At 49.6% G+C, this 17,056-nt stretch overlaps 2 protein-coding genes across 7 annotated transcripts in view; one reads left to right on the top strand and one right to left on the bottom strand.

Annotated features, from left to right (window-relative positions):
- Positions 1–986, bottom strand: part of acap1 (ArfGAP with coiled-coil, ankyrin repeat and PH domains 1) — a 22,083-nt gene extending 21,097 nt beyond the window's left edge. For all 5 annotated transcript variants that reach the window (XR_014639970.1, XM_084487380.1, XM_084487382.1 and 2 more), the window contains exon 1: positions 327–986. Coding sequence is in view for 4 of the 5 variants with exons in the window: in XM_084487380.1 (XP_084343506.1) it covers positions 327–379 (53 nt within the window). In the remaining variant the exon portion in view is untranslated. The remainder of the gene's footprint in view (positions 1–326) is intronic.
- Positions 987–2,244: 1,258 nt separating this feature from the next.
- LOC311368390 (uncharacterized protein) lies at positions 2,245–15,509 on the top strand. 2 transcript variants are annotated; one of them, XM_084487193.1, is made up of 14 exons: positions 2,245–2,909; positions 3,861–3,954; positions 4,730–4,845; positions 5,626–5,776; positions 6,797–6,920; positions 7,683–7,787; positions 8,298–8,330; positions 9,972–10,382; positions 11,374–11,446; positions 11,615–11,658; positions 12,115–12,240; positions 12,900–13,019; positions 13,218–13,288; positions 13,608–15,509. In XM_084487193.1, the coding sequence occupies exons 1-14, from the start codon at positions 2,743–2,745 to the stop codon at positions 13,653–13,655; spliced, it is 1,683 nt and encodes a 560-aa protein (XP_084343319.1). In that variant the 5' UTR covers positions 2,245–2,742; the 3' UTR covers positions 13,656–15,509. The 2 variants fall into 2 exon arrangements, with proteins under 2 accessions (XP_084343319.1, XP_084343320.1); XM_084487194.1 differs by lacking the exon at positions 8,298–8,330.
- The last annotated feature ends 1,547 nt before the right edge of the window (positions 15,510–17,056 follow it).

The raw sequence follows: 17,056 nt of genomic DNA, 5'->3' as shown, positions 1-17,056 counted from the left end.
CAGGATACACTTCAACAGTTTGCCAAGCGTGACACTAGTGTGACCTGTGACCTTACCGAGGGCATCGACCCGAGAGAGGAGCCGTCCCAGAAGAGGTCGGAATGGGACATATTCACCACAACAGCACTAATTCAATCCACCACTACTTTAATCACAATATTTCCTAGCATTCTACTGTTTCCCAGCAGTTTGTATTGTTGTTATTATTATTATTATTATTATTATTATTATTATTATTATTATTATTATGCTATGTAGGCCAGCCTATGCATTGGTCATTTTATATTTTAAAATGAAAGAATGATCCCTGCTGCGACGCATCTTACCTGAAGCGAGGAGAGTCTTTGAGACACTCTTCAAAGTCCAGCGTGACTGTCATTCTTCCGAGTGGCGGATGTCACAAAGACATTCAATGTTGTCGTTCTGGGTCCTGGAGGGAGATCCGCCCCGGGTGCCAGAGGACAGCGGCCACAGATGACTCGTTGGTAGTTTAGTTAACACACCGCCAGAGTACAGTGAAACAACTTACATAGTGCCCTCTTCACTTCATAACTTTCGCAAGTAGTAGGCCTACACACTGTGTATTCTTGGATCTCCTCGCAATCTTATTTTCAAAAATAATGACGCTGGGACTTTGCGGACGAACCGCTCAACATGTGTTGTAATGTCAGCCCAAACGGAGACGTGAGCCTCTCCCTGCGGTGGGTGGACGCGGCAGGTCTTCGCTTATTAAAACGCAATATATAGTTCACTCTCCCGCTCGTACATATAGTCTTGCTTCCCCCTCACTCACCCCCAAGGAGGGAAAAAAAACCAACAAAAAATAAGTTTTACGAAAAATACGAAACAGTCTTCTTCTTCATTGATGGTGGTTCTGTATTTTGAATGTTAACCAATCCGCATCTCGAGTGGGACCCCCCGGGGTGCTTTGGTATCCGTCTTGACAAGCCGCGCGCCCTATCGTCTCCCCCTCTCTCGCTCTCTCCGTTTCTGTAGTCTCTCGCTCAACCCGTCCATCCTCCTCTAGCTCATTTCCGGGTTACTTGCCCGTGACTCAAAGCCATGTTGTGGAATGGAGTAGGAACTATTTCAGACCGTGTAGATACATTTTATGATTTTGTCATCTTTCTGACAGCTAGGGTCGTGTGTTTATGTACCCAAATTGAATTATAAAATATATGTTCATATACCTGTTGGCTGCTAGATGCCGATTGCACTTTATTGTAAACTCTTCATAGGCTCAATTTGTTTGTCAAGCCATGAATACATGCACCTAAAATGTTTTTTTTTTTTTTTTTTTTTTTTTACTGTTCATGTTGTCCGTTTTCAGGTGGAGGATCCGAAATGGGTAATCCTGTAAAAGTAAACGTTATGAACGAGACACTGTTTTGGGCGTGTATACTTGTTTGGCAACCTACTTTTGCTTTTGCAAGATTCATCTTCCACAATACACATTCATACCACACACACGCCGACGCACATACACACAGGTTACAAAACAGTCTTAAGCAACAGAAAATGAATAGCCGAGGCAGGGCTTTAGAGCAGCTAGCCTGTGGTTTCTGTCCTGACTGTAATTACATCTCAGACCATCTCTCTCTTTCCTACGTTGCCACAAATAAGCATACTCTGCACGTGCAAAAAAAGCGTTTGTACAGAACCATGCCCACATAAACATGACCAAAAACTCTTCAAAGTGCACACCAAAACATAAAAGTACACTGGAGTGTAGATTATCATGCGTATACGTTATAGTACAAGGGGGGGGGGGGGAGTGGCTCCATCTGCTGTCCAAATGGTGTTACTACAGGAAAAGGTATTTTGGCCGTTGGTATTTTCTTCAGCAACTCTGTCTCTGGACTAACTGTTTCCACATGTTCGGTTTATGTAAAGCAACTTTTAACTAAGCAAACGTTACAACCGAGTGGCTTGCTGGGCCGCTGTCACGTAAAAACGCATTTTATACTCTCGAATCCAGTTTGTCAAATAGAGATGACAAATAATCAATCATTAACAATTTGGAAACGTCCAGCCAAATCTCTCAACCGCTGGAATATCCTAAAAAAAACAAAGAAAAAAAGCGTTATATAATGCGTTTCCAAGCCCAACTATTGATGGGGAGTATTTTCTTTCCTATAGTTTCTGGAATTCCAAGACGGTGACAGGGGAGGTAGTGGCGCGGCCGGGCGCCGTCCTGTGCCAAAAAGGGGGTGTGTGTGTGTGCGTGCTTAGGCCTGGGCTGCACGCAGACTAGGGAGCACCGAACAAGTGAGTTTTTTTTTTAAGAGCGCCAGAGATTAAATATCTTTCTTTTCGATTTCGAAGGAGATAACGGGAAAAACCCCGACGGAAACATGGGGTAAATAATAAATACGTAGGAAAACGTTCAACAACGTGGGACAATTTTGACAGACAGTACGTCTTATATCTGCCTACGTCAAAAAAAAAAAGAAAAAAAATCCTAATCCACATGTAGGCCTACTCTACTGCCAGTCTGTCCGTGGGTAGCGTGAACGCGAGCCGCATAATCGGTTTCATTATAATGCGGACGTGAGGCACCCCCCCCTTGTAGTAAAACGGAGAAACACGAGAGGCTAGGAAGACAGCCGAGGAGGTGTTGGCTCTGCTATCTCGACGGCAGGCAAGCGGCGAAGGCAGGGCCCCACTCGCGTCTCCTGCCTGTCAGGGCGACGGGAAAGACGAGACGGCGGCGGTGCTGATCCACGGGGGAAAACCATAATAATGTCAAACCGCAAACACCGGGACAACCAGGAGATATGCGCTCGCAAGGTACGGGAGCTCGCCCAGTCGGGAGTAAACAGGCACTGCTTCGAGTGCAGCCAGCCCGGGGTGACTTACATCAACATCACCGTGGGCTGCTTCGTGTGCACCTCCTGCTCTGGAATGCTGTGAGTACCGTGCCACGGACGACCCGTCATTTCAGTAATAATCATGACTGTGTCGACCAGGGGCAGCGTTGTGCTGTCTCTTTTTCGCTTATTGTAATATTTTTTTAGTCCCGATTTACTCGGCCGGGGGTACGCCATGCATGATATGCAAATAAACACCGTTCTACCCACCCGCCAGATATGGACTATGATGTGTTTACTTTAAGCGTCGTTGCAGGTCGAGGTTGAAATGATTGTGTGTTTCCCATTAACCGAAGGGCTGTGTGTGCACAAGATGGATTTACGCAGTGTGTCTGTCTCTCTGTTCCCCTCTGCGGTGCGTTTTCCCTGGGATACAGCTCATTATGACAGACCGCTACTTCTTGGTTATCTCTCCAGGCGTGTTGGGCCAGTTTAGCCGCGCCTGTGTTGCGTTTCATTCCGTCATGGTTTTCCTTTCCTCAAAGGTTTGCTTCGTGCCTCTCTTTTGGGCTCTCCGTCCCTTGTGTGCGTGTGTGTGTGTGTGTGTGTGTGTGTGTGTGTGTGTGTGTTGTCGCCACAATTTGTATAGTGCATGTTAGCACCGCCCACCTCAAACACGGGGATTTAAATACTTTGAGGCAAGCTTACTCTGCTCTGGTAGCACAGTTGTATATTCCCACTGGACTGGCATTTCTTTCGCTCACCAAATAGACGAAGTATTGATTTGAATGAAAATTATATATATATATATATATATAATTTTTATTTATTTATTTATTTTTATAAATGACAAATTGTCAGTTTTCAGCCTTTCACACAACCCCGTTTGCTATATCCACACTCACACAAACCTCTCCCAAATTAAATGCCTGAATTCTTCACTTACCACAGATCTTTAATGTTTGCACCAGTAAATACAAAAATATCCTTAAATCCATAAGGCTCCATCTCCCCCACAATGTTTAATTCTCCATCATCTGTTCTTCTCAGGAGAGGCTTGAACCCTCCCCACAGGGTCAAGTCCATATCCATGACAACCTTCTCCCAACAGGAAGTTGAATTCCTGCAAAACCATGGCAATGAGGTGAGTGACAAGCAGGCTCATTTATTAGTGAAGTAAAAAGCTCATGGGCGGGACTTGCTGTGCAAGGCGAGCTCAAATCATAAATTTTTATGTATTATAGGCCTACACTATTATGTATTATTTATGTCTTTATACATCTATTCTGTTATCATAATATGATTGCCATAATCATAGTTTTTAGTGTAGAGCTTATTTTGCGCCTGTCTTTGACTCTATTGTGTGTATGTGTGTGCGCGTGTGTGCGCGCCTGTTTTTGTATGCGTGTGTCGGTGCACCACACTTAATCACAAGCTTATCATGCACGGGGTACAGATTGATGCACAGGCAGACAGCAAAACAACCATTGTGATTCATACGCCACTCATTCAGTGCTGCAGCTTGACTCAGTGATGGGGCTGTAGGCTGACAAGCTGGAGGCATTTATGTAGACTCTTGTCGTCGTCGTCATCGTCGCCATCAACAACATTCTGGCCTTCACTACGTGCTTGTCAATAAGTGACCTACGTATATAAGTGAATAAGTAGCCTGTTGGCTACTGAATATTCAATAGGGTTTCTATTCAGTATACCTAACTGCGTGTGTGTGTGTGTGTGTGTGCGTGTACGTGTGTGTGTGTGTGTGCGTGCACGTGCGTATGCGTGTGTGCGTGTGCGTGTGCGTGTGTCTGTGTCTGTGTGCGTGTGTGTGTGTGCATGTGCGTGTGTGTGTGTGTGCGTGTGCGTGTGTGTGCGTGTGCGCGTGTGTGTGCGTGTGCACGTGTGTGTGCGTGGTCCAGGTGGGTAGGAGGACCTGGCTCTGCCTGTTTGACCCCAAGGCGGACGGCTGTGCGGACACCCGGGACTCGCACAAGTTCAAGGAGTTCCTCCAGGACAAATACGAGAAGAAGAAATGGTGAGCAGGAGGAGGAGGTTCTCTCTGCCCCACGGTTTCCTCCTCCTCCTCCTACCTACTGTCAGGTCTGCCGCATACCGGAGCCAGCCCGGTTTAGATCTGTGTCTGGAAGCACTGGGAGGCAGGTTAGGGGCGGTGGAGTTAGCCCAGCTGGTAGGCACTGGGTTGTACACCCCAGCGTCCGCAGTCTAACACATAGCCACCCTTCAATAAGACGCCCTAACCCTATCAACTCCTTAAAGCTGCTGTCTGTAGGATTTGGATAGAAGAGAGACTTTGATGAAAACGTTGTCTTCTTCCCCCCCCCCCCCCCCCCCCCCGAGAAGTGTTGCATCTCAGGCAACTGTGATTGACAGGCAACATCGGTTCCCCCCCGAACCAATCAAGGGAAAGGATTGCCTGATTGGTCAGAAACGAGCCAGAAACCGTCTAAAATCGAAATAGTTTCATCCAGAGGCACACACGGTCAACTTGAAATATATATTCTGACAGTGCATCACTCACTGATAATAGCTGATGGATTGCTATGCTATTTGTGGAGAAGGTCTTCCACCAAGACATGCTCAATGCAGACATAATGTATTTATACACACTGCATATTTTAGTAGTACAATTATGTTGTCTATGTTGGTAATGGAAACAATCAAACTCTAAATTGGATTGTACTGTATGTGGTTGAGCAGTATTGACCCCACACAAACTAACATTCTCCCCCTCTCTCTCCCTCTCTCTCCCTCTCTCTCCCTCTCTCTCCCCTCTCTCTCCCCCTCTCTCTCCAAGGCACTTTTCCAAGAGTAAGGGTCGGAGGGACCTGGAGGGTCCGTGGAGCCCTGGGGTGCAGGCCGTACCCACCACTCACGGTGGTCCGGTCGCCAGCCAGACCACTGCCCATAGCATGCCCCCCAACGCCAGACCAGCCAGGACGCTAGTGGTCGGTAGCATGTAGCGTCACATGATCATAATGTGTTCCTATATGTTTGTAACATATGCATGTACGTAAAAAGTCATAGCTAAAAGCAGACATTGCCATGCCCTATAAACACACATCTGAACCTGTGCATGCACCGCATTTATGTACACCTAAGAACACGTGTGTACTCATGTACACATTAACGCACACTCACAAACAGACGTGCAACAAACAGACGTGCATGCAAATACATTAATATGCCTGCGGGGTGCGGGTACACACCCGAAGGCATACGCACACGCAACACGCAATATCATATCAATATGCCATGCTGAGGAGGAGAGAGGGTGGTAGAGAGACAGAGGAGACGGAAGTGGCCCGAGCGAGACAGGAGTGCAGAGGTTATTTAATATATAGCATGGCGCTGTGCCAAGGATAAGAAGGATGATTTGAGAGTGCAGGTGAAGATCGATGCATGACATATATATATGAGAGAGAGAGAGAGAGAGAGAGAGAGAGAGAGAGAGAGAGAGAGAGAGAGAGAGAGAGAGAGAGAGAGAGAGAGAGAGAGAGAGAGAGAGAGAGAGAGAGAGAGAGAGAGAGAGAGAGAGAGAGAGAGAGAGAGAGAGAGAGAGAGAGAGATTAAATAAAAAAGATGAGAGCCTAGAATGTTCTTCTGGCTCGGACGGTTATAGACTGCACCAGTGCCTAGAGCTGGAGAGAGAGAGTGTTTAAGACGCAGATAGTGTGTGTGTGTGTGTGTAAGACACAGATAGTGTGTGTAAGATAGGGAGGGAGTGAAATACCAAAAGTGTGAGATAGAGGGGAGCCCAGGTAGACTGGACATCAAAGCAAATGCTTATGAATTATTGACAAAAGCATGAAAGAGACTCCCCCCTGCTCCCAGCCTTTTTGTCTTCTCAACCTTCTCTTACCTCTCTCTCTCTCTCTCTCTCTCTCTCTCTCTCTCTCTCCCCCTCTCCCCCCCACTCTCTCTCCCCCTCTCCCCCCCACTCTCTCTCCTCCCCCCCCCTCCTGCAGTCTCAGGCCCAGCTGCCGCCCTGGGATCGAGCGCCCACCATCTCGCCGGCCGACATGCGTGCCGACGCGTTCACGGCCCGCCTGCCCTCTCGCTCCCAGAGCTTCAGAGACCCTCCCCTGAAAGGTGAGCCCTGGAGGGGGGTGGGGGGGGGGTCGGGGGAGGAGGGGGGGTCTGACACAAAAACACCATGACACCATTCCTATCTTGGGGAGCCACCGCTCATCGGTGATGAATGATTGAGTCATACATCATTTACATTTTGAAAGTTAGTCGTGAAACGCGAGGTGTATCTCTCGATGTTACTTAAGGCCGCCGCTACGCCTACGCACACGCACGTCGTTAACTTAAACGAGCTACACTACATTGTTGAGGTCCCCGCTGCCACACAGGTCCCGACTTGTCCACCTGTGCCTCATATAGTGCACTGTTTAGAGTGTCCCCATTTTGTAGCGTTGTTTGAAGTGTGTGTGTGTGTGTGTGTGTGTGTGTGTGTGTGCGCGTGTGTGTGTGCGCAAATCTGGTTCCCTGATAAAGTGCACGACTCAATACCCGTAATAATGCGCCCTTAAACAAGTGCACAACTGATCCCCCTTATTTCCTCGCTGTATCCCATGATGCGTGGCGGATTTCAGTGTCATCCGGTTCATCCGATAGAGTGGGTCAGCAGCACGCACACACACACACGGGTCCCTGATGTAAACGAGCTGCCACAAGGCGACCTCTAACACGGGTCTAAGTGTTTATGGCGTCCACGTGACGCACGGCTATATAGGGCTCGACACGTAGGGAGTGAGGGAGTGAGGGGGTGAGGGGGTGAGGGGACGGGTGAGCCAGACGGAGTGCAGCCGCTAACCACCACACTTGTACTATCTCCCTGTGACCCAGACCCAGGCCTGTGTGGTATCGAGAGACAGCGACCCGGCTCCCTGTCTTCAGCCCTGGGCGGCCAGGGCCACGCCCCGTCCTTCCCCGCTCTCCCACGGCCCTCAGGTCTGTCACTCAAACGCCCCCCCTCACGCTTCCCATTGGCTGCTTGGTGTAAGGACTTTTTTCTCGCTGACGTTAAACTTTATAACACACAGTATACAGACAAACATGAAATAAATGACACATAGCACACATATTTCCAAAGGCTGGAGGAGTATCATGTCTCACTTAGGTGAGGGTCCGTCAAAGACCTTATAACGCCATTCCTAGACTCAGCAAGCCTGCACATAAATTTAAACATAACATTTCCAAGCAATGCTTGGAAATGCGTGGGAACATTACAGTTCACAAACATCTTGCTCGCACCACTTTCCCACCAATGAGGTGAGTGCCCATAACTAAGGGCCGTGAAAGCAAAAGACATCCGATATCACATCCGTTTCTTGAAACTGTTGCTCTCGTAATGTATTCCTCTGCCCCTGCCATGTGCTTTCCTTTCACGGTATCTCCTTCTTTGTTCTGTCTTTTCTTTCTATCCTTATTACTCTCTTCTTTTTCTCTCCATCTCCATAGCCAGTAGCACTTTCAAAAACCACTTCACTTTAGGTAAGGCGTGGTGCCGTCCGCTGCATTCTCGGGTGTGGTGGGAGCGATACATGGCTGTAGCATTCACGATCAATGTGGTGTACGTCGGCCTGAAAAGCCTTAAAGTGCTGCAGGACTTTTAGGCCACGTTATTGGACAGGCACTCGTTGAAAGAGAGACATTTGGTGGGGGGAACCCAGAACCATATGTTAGCAGGGTGACATCATCGTCGCTTGGCACACTTTACATTCCGACAAGAGTTTGATATTATTCTTTTATGATTACTGATGCAAAATCTGCTTCAACGACCAACTGGGAATGTGGAGGAGGAGGAGGCGGGGAGGAGAGGTCAAGGAGAGGGAAACCGCGTTCGCACCTCAAATCCCTCCGAGGAGAATGGGAACAGGTCTGAAGAGGCGCTATTCTTGGCCGATAGCCGGGCCCTACCTCCCTGCGAGTGCCCAGTGATATTTCACACGGTGCGTTGAAAGCCCTCGAAAACGAGGCTATATAGGGCAGCAGGATTCACCGCAAAAAGCACCGTAACGTTCCCCACAGACCCACACAGAGACACGTATTACCGTAAGGCACGCTTCTCCGTACGGCACGGGGATCTCCTGAGGTGTATGCTCTTCAAAAACGATTACATTACACTTATTACAAAAGTGTCGTAGCAACAATGCGAGCGTGACTCTCCCAACACCGCCCGACGTGAGACAACACCTAGTCCCCGTCTCGTCTTGTGTCCGTGTTCTCCTTTGGATCTTCGGCTCTCTCCACTCCGAGACTTCGACAGGCCCAACGTCTCCTCCCGAGCCGATCTCCTCCTGTTCAAACTCACTTCGACTCAAACCCGTCTTTATTCCGGCCGCTTTCTTCAGTCCCCCCAGCGAGCCTCTCTGGGGAGGGAGTCGGAGGGGGTTGCTTTCGGTCAATCCTTTATTAGCTGCTTAATCGCATGCTCTGTGGCTGGTTTGTTTGTACACAGCTTCTGCTTCCCCCCCCCCCTCCCCGCCCCACCCGCCCTAAGCCACCAGAACTGTAACCAACAATGTTCCCGGACTCCCCCTTCCCCCTGTAATGTGATTAACGCACGGATATCATCGTCCCGGAGACCCCTGCCTGCTCTGCCTCGCAGCTTGGCCCCGCTTCGTATTGGTTGCTATCGCGGCGGCGCACCATTAAGAAAGCATGTGATCATCGCTTAGCGGCAGCGCTAACCTAATCACACACACACACACACACACACACACACAGACTCAGACACACACGCACACGCGCGATAGCTCGCAAAGACAAGCATGAGATAACGGCTCCTTTATCTCTCCGGGTTTTATGCCTCTTTATGTGGTGACCCTTTCTCTTTTTTTTTTTTTTTCTTCTTTTTTTGACGTAGATTATTACGTAGTTAGTTAGTTAGTTATTTTCCTATAAATAGACCCCGAATTAGAGTAACCAATTAAAACGTGTGGTGGAGCCGGTCGCTAGGCCACCAGAGGGGATGTGTCCCGGCATTGTGAGGACGGAGTCACTCAATAACCGCAGTGTGACACGTCCCCCGGCCTCGACCTGGAAGACCACGACCGCCCCCCCCGTCCCTCAGTCCGTCATCGTCTTCATCCTCTTTTGTTGTTTTTTTTTTTTCCCCCCCCCTCGATGCAGGCCGCATGGTGCCGGGCTCCGGGGCCACCGGGGGGCCCTTCAGAGCCTTCCCCAAGTCCCTCAGCGTGGACTTCGGCGGTCTGGGCCACGCCCACCCCCACCCCCCGCCCGGCGTATCCCAGGGCGGCGGCCTCCCCCACGGCCACGCCCACCCCCACGGCCACGCCCACAACCACGCCCACAACCACGCCCAGTCCCACGGCCTGTCCCAGCAGCACCCGTCCCAGCTCCCCCAGCAGCAGCAGCAGCAGCAGCTGCCGCCGCCGTCGGGTCCGCTCGCCGCCGTCCGCCCCGGCGACCGCTCGCTGGACAAGTACGCCGCCGTCTCTCAACTGGACAGCGTGTTCGGCGAGCCCCTCCCGGGCCCCGCCCCTGGACCCGCCCCCTGCCCCGCCCCCTGCCCCGCGGCCGGTAAGGAGTGGCGTGTGTGTGTGTGTGATATGGGGTGTGATGGAGGTTGTGGTGTGTGTGTGTGTGGTATGCGTGAACACACACACACAAGAACTCCCTTGTGTTCCCATGGACACAAGGCCATCTTGTTTGTGTTTGTGTCTGGGGTCGTAGCCAATCGGTTTGGCTGAGGCTACGCTACCCTGCAACCACCCCCCCCCCCCCCCCTTGTTGAAATACGATTGGGTCAGTCAGGTGCACACCTCTGTTTTGATTGGCTCTGATTTATGTAAAACGGTCCAGAATGCACATGGAAGAATACAATCTCTATTTATACGCAAATACGTAAATACGCAATTGAAGAACAAATGAGAATATATATCGGTGTTGCCCGTGTGAGAACAGAGAAGAATGTGTTTTTTCTTGCCTGATTCGAGTGCAGTGTGATCGATTATGGTTAATGCTTAGAAAAAAGGTGGTGATTTATAACAATTCATCTCTGTTGGGAGGGGAAGAAGTAGGTTATGACAGTTTGAGAGCGAGTGAGTGTGTGTGTATGTATTTGTGTGTGTGTGTGTGTGTGTGTGCGCACGCATGTGTGCGTCACGGTCAGCTCAACCTAGTTGCATAATGTCCTTGTTGAAAATGCCAAGGCTTTCAGGGGGTGAATTATCCCCTTTGTGATTTTCTGCTCATTGCACAATCTATTTGTTCAGAAAGACCTTGCCACTATTACGTCTTTGGATTGTTTTTCTAACACCAGGGACCCCGGCATGCACAACTGTACTAGATTATGTTTTTATCCCCATGATTAATCCAGAATTGTACCTATGAGATGAGTTTCATTGACACAGAGATTAAAGCATACAGTATACATATATACCGTTTTTATTAGAGTACAGTGTAGCCTACATGGCCTACCCCGTGAGACCTATAACACACTTGAGAACGGTCGTGCTAGATTTTCTAAAAATGCATTGCTGTGATTTTGTTTCCTTCTGTTTGAGTTTAGCACCACCTAGTGGCCCGCCTCAGTACAACGCCCTCTTTGGAAACCGGCTCTCGTCCAGCTCCACTCCTGCCAGGTACAAATACTGTATCAGTAAATAACCGTAAAGCGCAGTAAATAAGCCACCTCAACTCTCGATCATCATCACCATTATCATGATTTTCTTTTTCTTTGCCTGCTGTTTCATTCATTTCACTCCACTCTCACTCTCACTCCTCTCTCTCTCTCTCCTGTTCGTCCACAGCTCTCCCGGCGTTGATACGGGGCCCGGTTCGCAATCTTTTGCAAGTAGGTAGCCCCGACCAATCACAGCTCCACTGTCAAACCCTGGCCTGTGGGCCCACTCTCCACCTCTGTTCAAAGTTCTTATAAGGAATGATACAAACCATGACCAGGCGCTATAGACAGCTTTTTGCGGATGTGTGCCGCAGGGTGGATTCTAAACCACTCTGGGAAGTATAGGGTTTAAAGGTGACATGTTATACCAGCAGGTGTGAGTGTGATTAGCCGTTACAAGCCGTTTTGAAAATCTGCCTCTTCTGACATCACAAGTGGGCGTGTCCTCCTAGATGTGCGCTGGATGGATCAGTCCACCGGCCTACCCCAGTGGACCGTAGCCAAACGTCGCTCATCCATCCGTCACACATCGAGGTGGACACGCCCACGTGTGATGTCAGAACCCCTGCAGTTATTTCCTCCCCCACTAACCCCCCTCCGGCCCCCCCCCCCTTCTGTGTTTCCCAGATTTCCCAAACCCGTTCAGCTCCAGCACCACCACCGCCACCAGCAGCAGCACCAACAGCCCCGGCTCCCCCCAGCCTCCCACCGCCCTCTCCCCCAGTAACCCCTTCAGCACCTCCGCCTCCACAGGTGAGAGCGACCGCCACCACCCCCCCCCCCCCCGGTGCCTCACGTCACTCCACATCACATCACTCCTTTTTTTGCATATCACTCAGGGCTCACTCAGGGTGCAATAGGTGAGCCGTGGATAGGTACGACAGGGAAGCATGTGGAGTAGAGGGAAGGCGTGGTATCCATGGCGACCTTTTTTCAGTTTTATCTAATGAGGTGGTGATCTTCAGAAAATCTGAATTTGCATCGGAATTATTGCGTATTAACGGTTGCCGTTATGGCCCTGTGGACTTTGTTCGTGTAATAAACCACTTTTGGTTTTGAGCACCAAGACGCACCACAACAACCCCTCCCTCGTGGTTGGCACGCCGTTCGCTGAAACTGATTTCCCTGATCGCTTTTTGTTTTTGGAGGATTACGTCTGCGGTTGTTTGTCAGAACGAGCTGTCCTCCCCGCCCACCGACGGGCGAGGTTTTGCTTGAGAACGACCTTGCACGACGGTCTCTTTGAAGGAATGTTGCCGTTCTCAAACAGAACGGTGCAGCAAGATGCGTCATGAGAAGTCCGTCTGTGTTCTCAAAGGCAGATACCAGAATATGAAAAGGATTGCACACCTCACTAGTGCATCAGTCAATATTTGTTAACTATTCTAATAACATTTCTGTTTATTTTGAAGGCGATTTTGGCGCCTTCGACCCCTCGCCCACCTCCGTGTTCCCGCCTTCGGCCTCCTTCCCTGCCCAAAGTACCCACAATGCATTTCCTCACGATTCAGGAAGCAATCAGGAAGCTAACGGTACGTTGCGTGTGCGTGTGCGTGTGTGTGCGTGCGTGGAGCAGTATTCCACTGTATATGAAAGGCATTCAAACACACACACTAACTCGGCTGACCCTAATATAAAGTCTACATTGCTATCCGTCTGTGGTTTCACCCGCGGCGCCCCCCTGACTGGCTGTGTGTTCTCTGTCTCCCCCCTCTTCGTCCCCCTTTCAGGTTTCGCCTGTTTCCCCCCGGCCGACGCACAGCCCAAAGTCCCCCGTCCCATGTCGGTGAACCCCTTCACCGTGAGTATCCCCGTTCACAAGCCAGAGCCCCGGGGGCCAGAGAGGTGGTGCATACAGGGCCCAGACTTCCAGAGGGCTGGCTCTCAGGGCACAGTCGTAGTAGTATTAGTAGTGGAGCGGGGGGGGGGGGGGAATCATTGTAGGTAGATCATTGTTTTCTCTTTTCCTTCCGTTTTCTTTTCCTTCTTTTTTTTCGATTTACAAGCTCTTTTCACGATGAGAAAAAAGAGAGCGAGTGCAGTAACTTCCTCTCCTGCCTCCCCCTCTCGCTCTCCCGCTTTCTCTCTCTCTCTTCTCTCTCTTCTCTCTCTCCTCCCAGGGGAATGTTTACCCCAGCAGAGGGACGTCGCGGAATCCTTTCATCTGATACTGGAGCCTCTCGCTCACACCCGCCCGCCCCCCCCACCCACACACCCCCCTCCCCCTCCCCTCCCCCGCCCCTCAGAGAGGAGGGAGGGAGGGGGGGGGGGGGGGTGTAGAGAAAGGGGTGCAGAGGAAGGGGCTATCGGAAGAGTGAACTTGAGGAGCTGTGGCCATTTCAAATGCCTCCAAAGTATTTCCACCCCCTTTTTCTCCGAGAAGGGGGTTACGTCCCTGCAATCCCCCCCACACCACCCCTACCACCCCTCTTCTCCCTGTCGGTCATGATGACGCCATGTGTGTGAGTGACTATGTGAACATGCATTTTTATTTGTGCATGTGATCCTGTGTGTGTGTGTGTGTGTGTGTGTGTGTGCTTGTGTGCGTGCGTGCACGTGTTGCATCCCCAGGGCATAAATGTGAATGTGTGTATGTATATTGCGGTAGCTTGGTTCGAGAGAGAGAGAGAGAGAGAGAGAGAGAGAGAGAGAGAGAGGTTGTATGTGCCAATCGAAGTCACCTCAGGACTCTACAGGGAGTGCCAACCAAAAACAAAACGACAACAAACCGAAACCTCTAGGATCTGAACCTGCAGGGAGGAGGAGGAGGAGGAGGAGGAGGGGTCACATCTGACAGGACTAACTACGTACAGAGGTGTGTGAGAAGGAAAAACGAACCACACACACACACACACACACAGACGCACATACACACACACACCCTGGGGAACGTCATACCCATGGCACACACACACACAGAAACACATGCACATACACACACACACCCTGGGGAACGTCATACCCATGCGGCGCACACACACATGCACACACGCACACACACACACACACAGAAACACATGCACATATACGCACACACAGAAACACATGCACACACACACACACACACAGAAACACATGCACATACACGCACACAGGAACACATGCACACAGACAGTGCGGCTATGTGCACAGTCCGTGCGTTCGCTGATGTGTGTGTGTGACAACCAGCCCAATTAGGTCGTCGGCCTCATCCTCCGCTTGCTTTTTTTAAAAATTTTATTTCTCGTTGTTTAGCAAGCATCCCAAAAATGTGTGTCTCGAATCAAAAGCCTTTTTGACTACTTTGGTCTGCAGGCAGGGGATTCTACAGTACAGTGTGCGAAATAAAGGCTCCCTTTGTATTGTGTTGTGTTGTGGTGGGGGGGTGGGGGGGGGGCTTTGAGAGACCAGAGTCCAAAGCAGCCTGAACATCCTCTAGTCGATAACGTGTTGGAAATGTGGAGTGAGCGATCGAAAGGGACATGGAGACGAGGCCGGCTGGGCTTTATTGTCCTGCTCTCTCCATGGTGTGTGTGTGTGTGTGTGTGTGTGTGTGTGTGTGTGTGTGTGTGTGTGTGTGTGTGTGTGTGTGTGTGTGTGTGTGTGTGTGTGTGTGTGTGTGTGTGTGTGTGTGTGTGTGTGTGTGTGTGCGGAGCATCATGTTTTCTATCTGTGTGTGGGTACTACCCGTTATCCATTGTCATTGCGCTCTCAGGCTGCATGCGTGCTTCGAGGGCTACGAGGAGATGCTACTGAATGTAAAAGCAGTTTGTCGGATACGTATAAACATAGATGTGTGCGCTGTTTTTTTTTTTTTTTTGTGTAAACGGACCAAATTGTTCCTCGTTGCGTTTTTTTTTCTTTTTCTGGGCGACCACGTTCAGGCTGATTTTATTGTTGGTTTATAATTTTATTTTGAAGAAGGAAAAAATAAAAAGACATGAGAGATCCCATGCGAGAAGGTCTTTGTGAAGACTGTGTGTTCATAAACTCGGTTTTGCTTCTTTACCTTGTTGTCTGAGTATCTGTTCTTGTGTGTGTTTAGGTCTCAGGTTATATAGCCTTAAGTACACACGTAATAACTGCCAAACCTGAAATGGAAATGTACCGTGACACAAAAAAAGACACTGAACCGAAGCTAATCCCTATTCACATTACATATAAATGAGCGGTCAAATATTGGTTCTACGTAAACATTCTCACTAGGACAACTAGGTAAATAAAAGGGTTTTTTTTGGCGCGTCCGAGGCGCTTCATTCTCAAGGCCGCAGTTCAGTATTGGTGCGGCAGGGGGCGTGTGTTGTCCAGTGTTCCCTCACCTTGTGCAGAAGGTTACTGGGGTAGCATGTTGCATAACACGGATAGCTTGCATTATTTTTGAAAGAATAGCGGCTTAGCTTTTTAAAGGGATTCGTTGATTCTGTTCGATACTGCCAATTTTGCATGCATGAAAACACATTAACTACATTATTCATTTCAATTTGTGTTCTGTGGCCATGCACTGAAGAAAATGTAACATTCTAATGAAGCAATAATAATGATAACGTTATGCTCAATCAATAGTATGAGTTGGGAATTAATTGATCTTCGTGTGGAGTATCGAATAATTGAAGCGGTATGTGCATCATTATGTGCATCCCATGTGCATTGTGTATGGATAATATGACACTTGTGTTTAGTTTATATCGGTCAACGCGGAGATATTAAAAATGAGTAAAAATATGCGACAGAAGGAGTCCAGACGCACCATAACACTCAATGAAATCCGACTCCCACACACACACACACACACACACACACACACACACACACACACACACACACACACACACACACACACACACACACACACACACACACACACACACACACACACACACACACACACACACACACACACACACAGCTCTCAGAGTTGAAATATGCTTCTTTCTTGCCTGTCCAGGCGTTGATCGACAGCTTTCCACGGTAGCGCGGCTCCACCACCGCCACCACCACCACACTACAGCAAAACGAAGGGGAGGGGGGCAGGCAGACAGCAGTCCGAGCTGCGAAGTCTGTAGTCGCGGTGCTGTATGTGTGTGCGTGTGTGTATGTGTGCGTATGTGTGTGTGTGTGCGCGTGATGATTTGGGGGGGGGTAAATGGGATTAAACTACTCTCTCAGCCCCGGCGTTTCGAAATAGTTGTAGAGCGGGGAGGAGGAGGGAGGACCGAGCCGCATGTGCTCGTCTGTGTGCGGCTCTGAAACTCGTGGAGCCACGGCGGCGTGTCCTACAGCAGGACCGAAGCAGGACGAAGAGGAGAGAGGAAACTAACGCTAGCTGCTACCAGCACTACAACTACTTCTTCTACTATTACTACGACTACTACTACTACTACCACTACTACTACTAGCTCGTTTTTTTTTTTTAATGTAGGGTTCGCTAGCTAACGTAGCAACTCCTCAGGTCAGTCTCTCCCTCCACATGCAGACTGCGTTGACGCGGATGGAGGGGGAGCGGACGCGATGATGTTTAAATGGCCATGCTAAACTCCTAAATTCTTCCACATTTCTCATCTCTTTTTTTTTTGTTTGCGCTTTTGTCTCG

Source organism: Micromesistius poutassou, assembly GCF_964030765.1.
Source record: "Micromesistius poutassou genome assembly, chromosome: 23".
Classification (NCBI taxonomy): Eukaryota; Metazoa; Chordata; class Actinopteri; order Gadiformes; family Gadidae; genus Micromesistius; species Micromesistius poutassou.
Note: the sequence above shows the minus strand (reverse complement) of the source record. Positions and strands in the feature narration are given on the sequence as shown.

What these genes read in the sequence shown, in the direction of transcription:
- LOC311368390 (XM_084487193.1), top strand. Translation starts at nt 2,743, where the DNA reads ATGTCAAACCGCAAACACCGGGACAACCAGGAGATATGCGCTCGCAAG. An exon ending in TGCAAAACCATGGCAATGAG is followed by an intron (nt 3,955 to 4,729) that starts GTGAGTGACAAG and finishes TGCGTGGTCCAG; the next exon opens with GTGGGTAGGAGGACCTGGCT. An exon ending in GACCAGCCAGGACGCTAGTG is followed by an intron (nt 5,777 to 6,796) that starts GTCGGTAGCATG and finishes CCCCTCCTGCAG; the next exon opens with TCTCAGGCCCAGCTGCCGCC.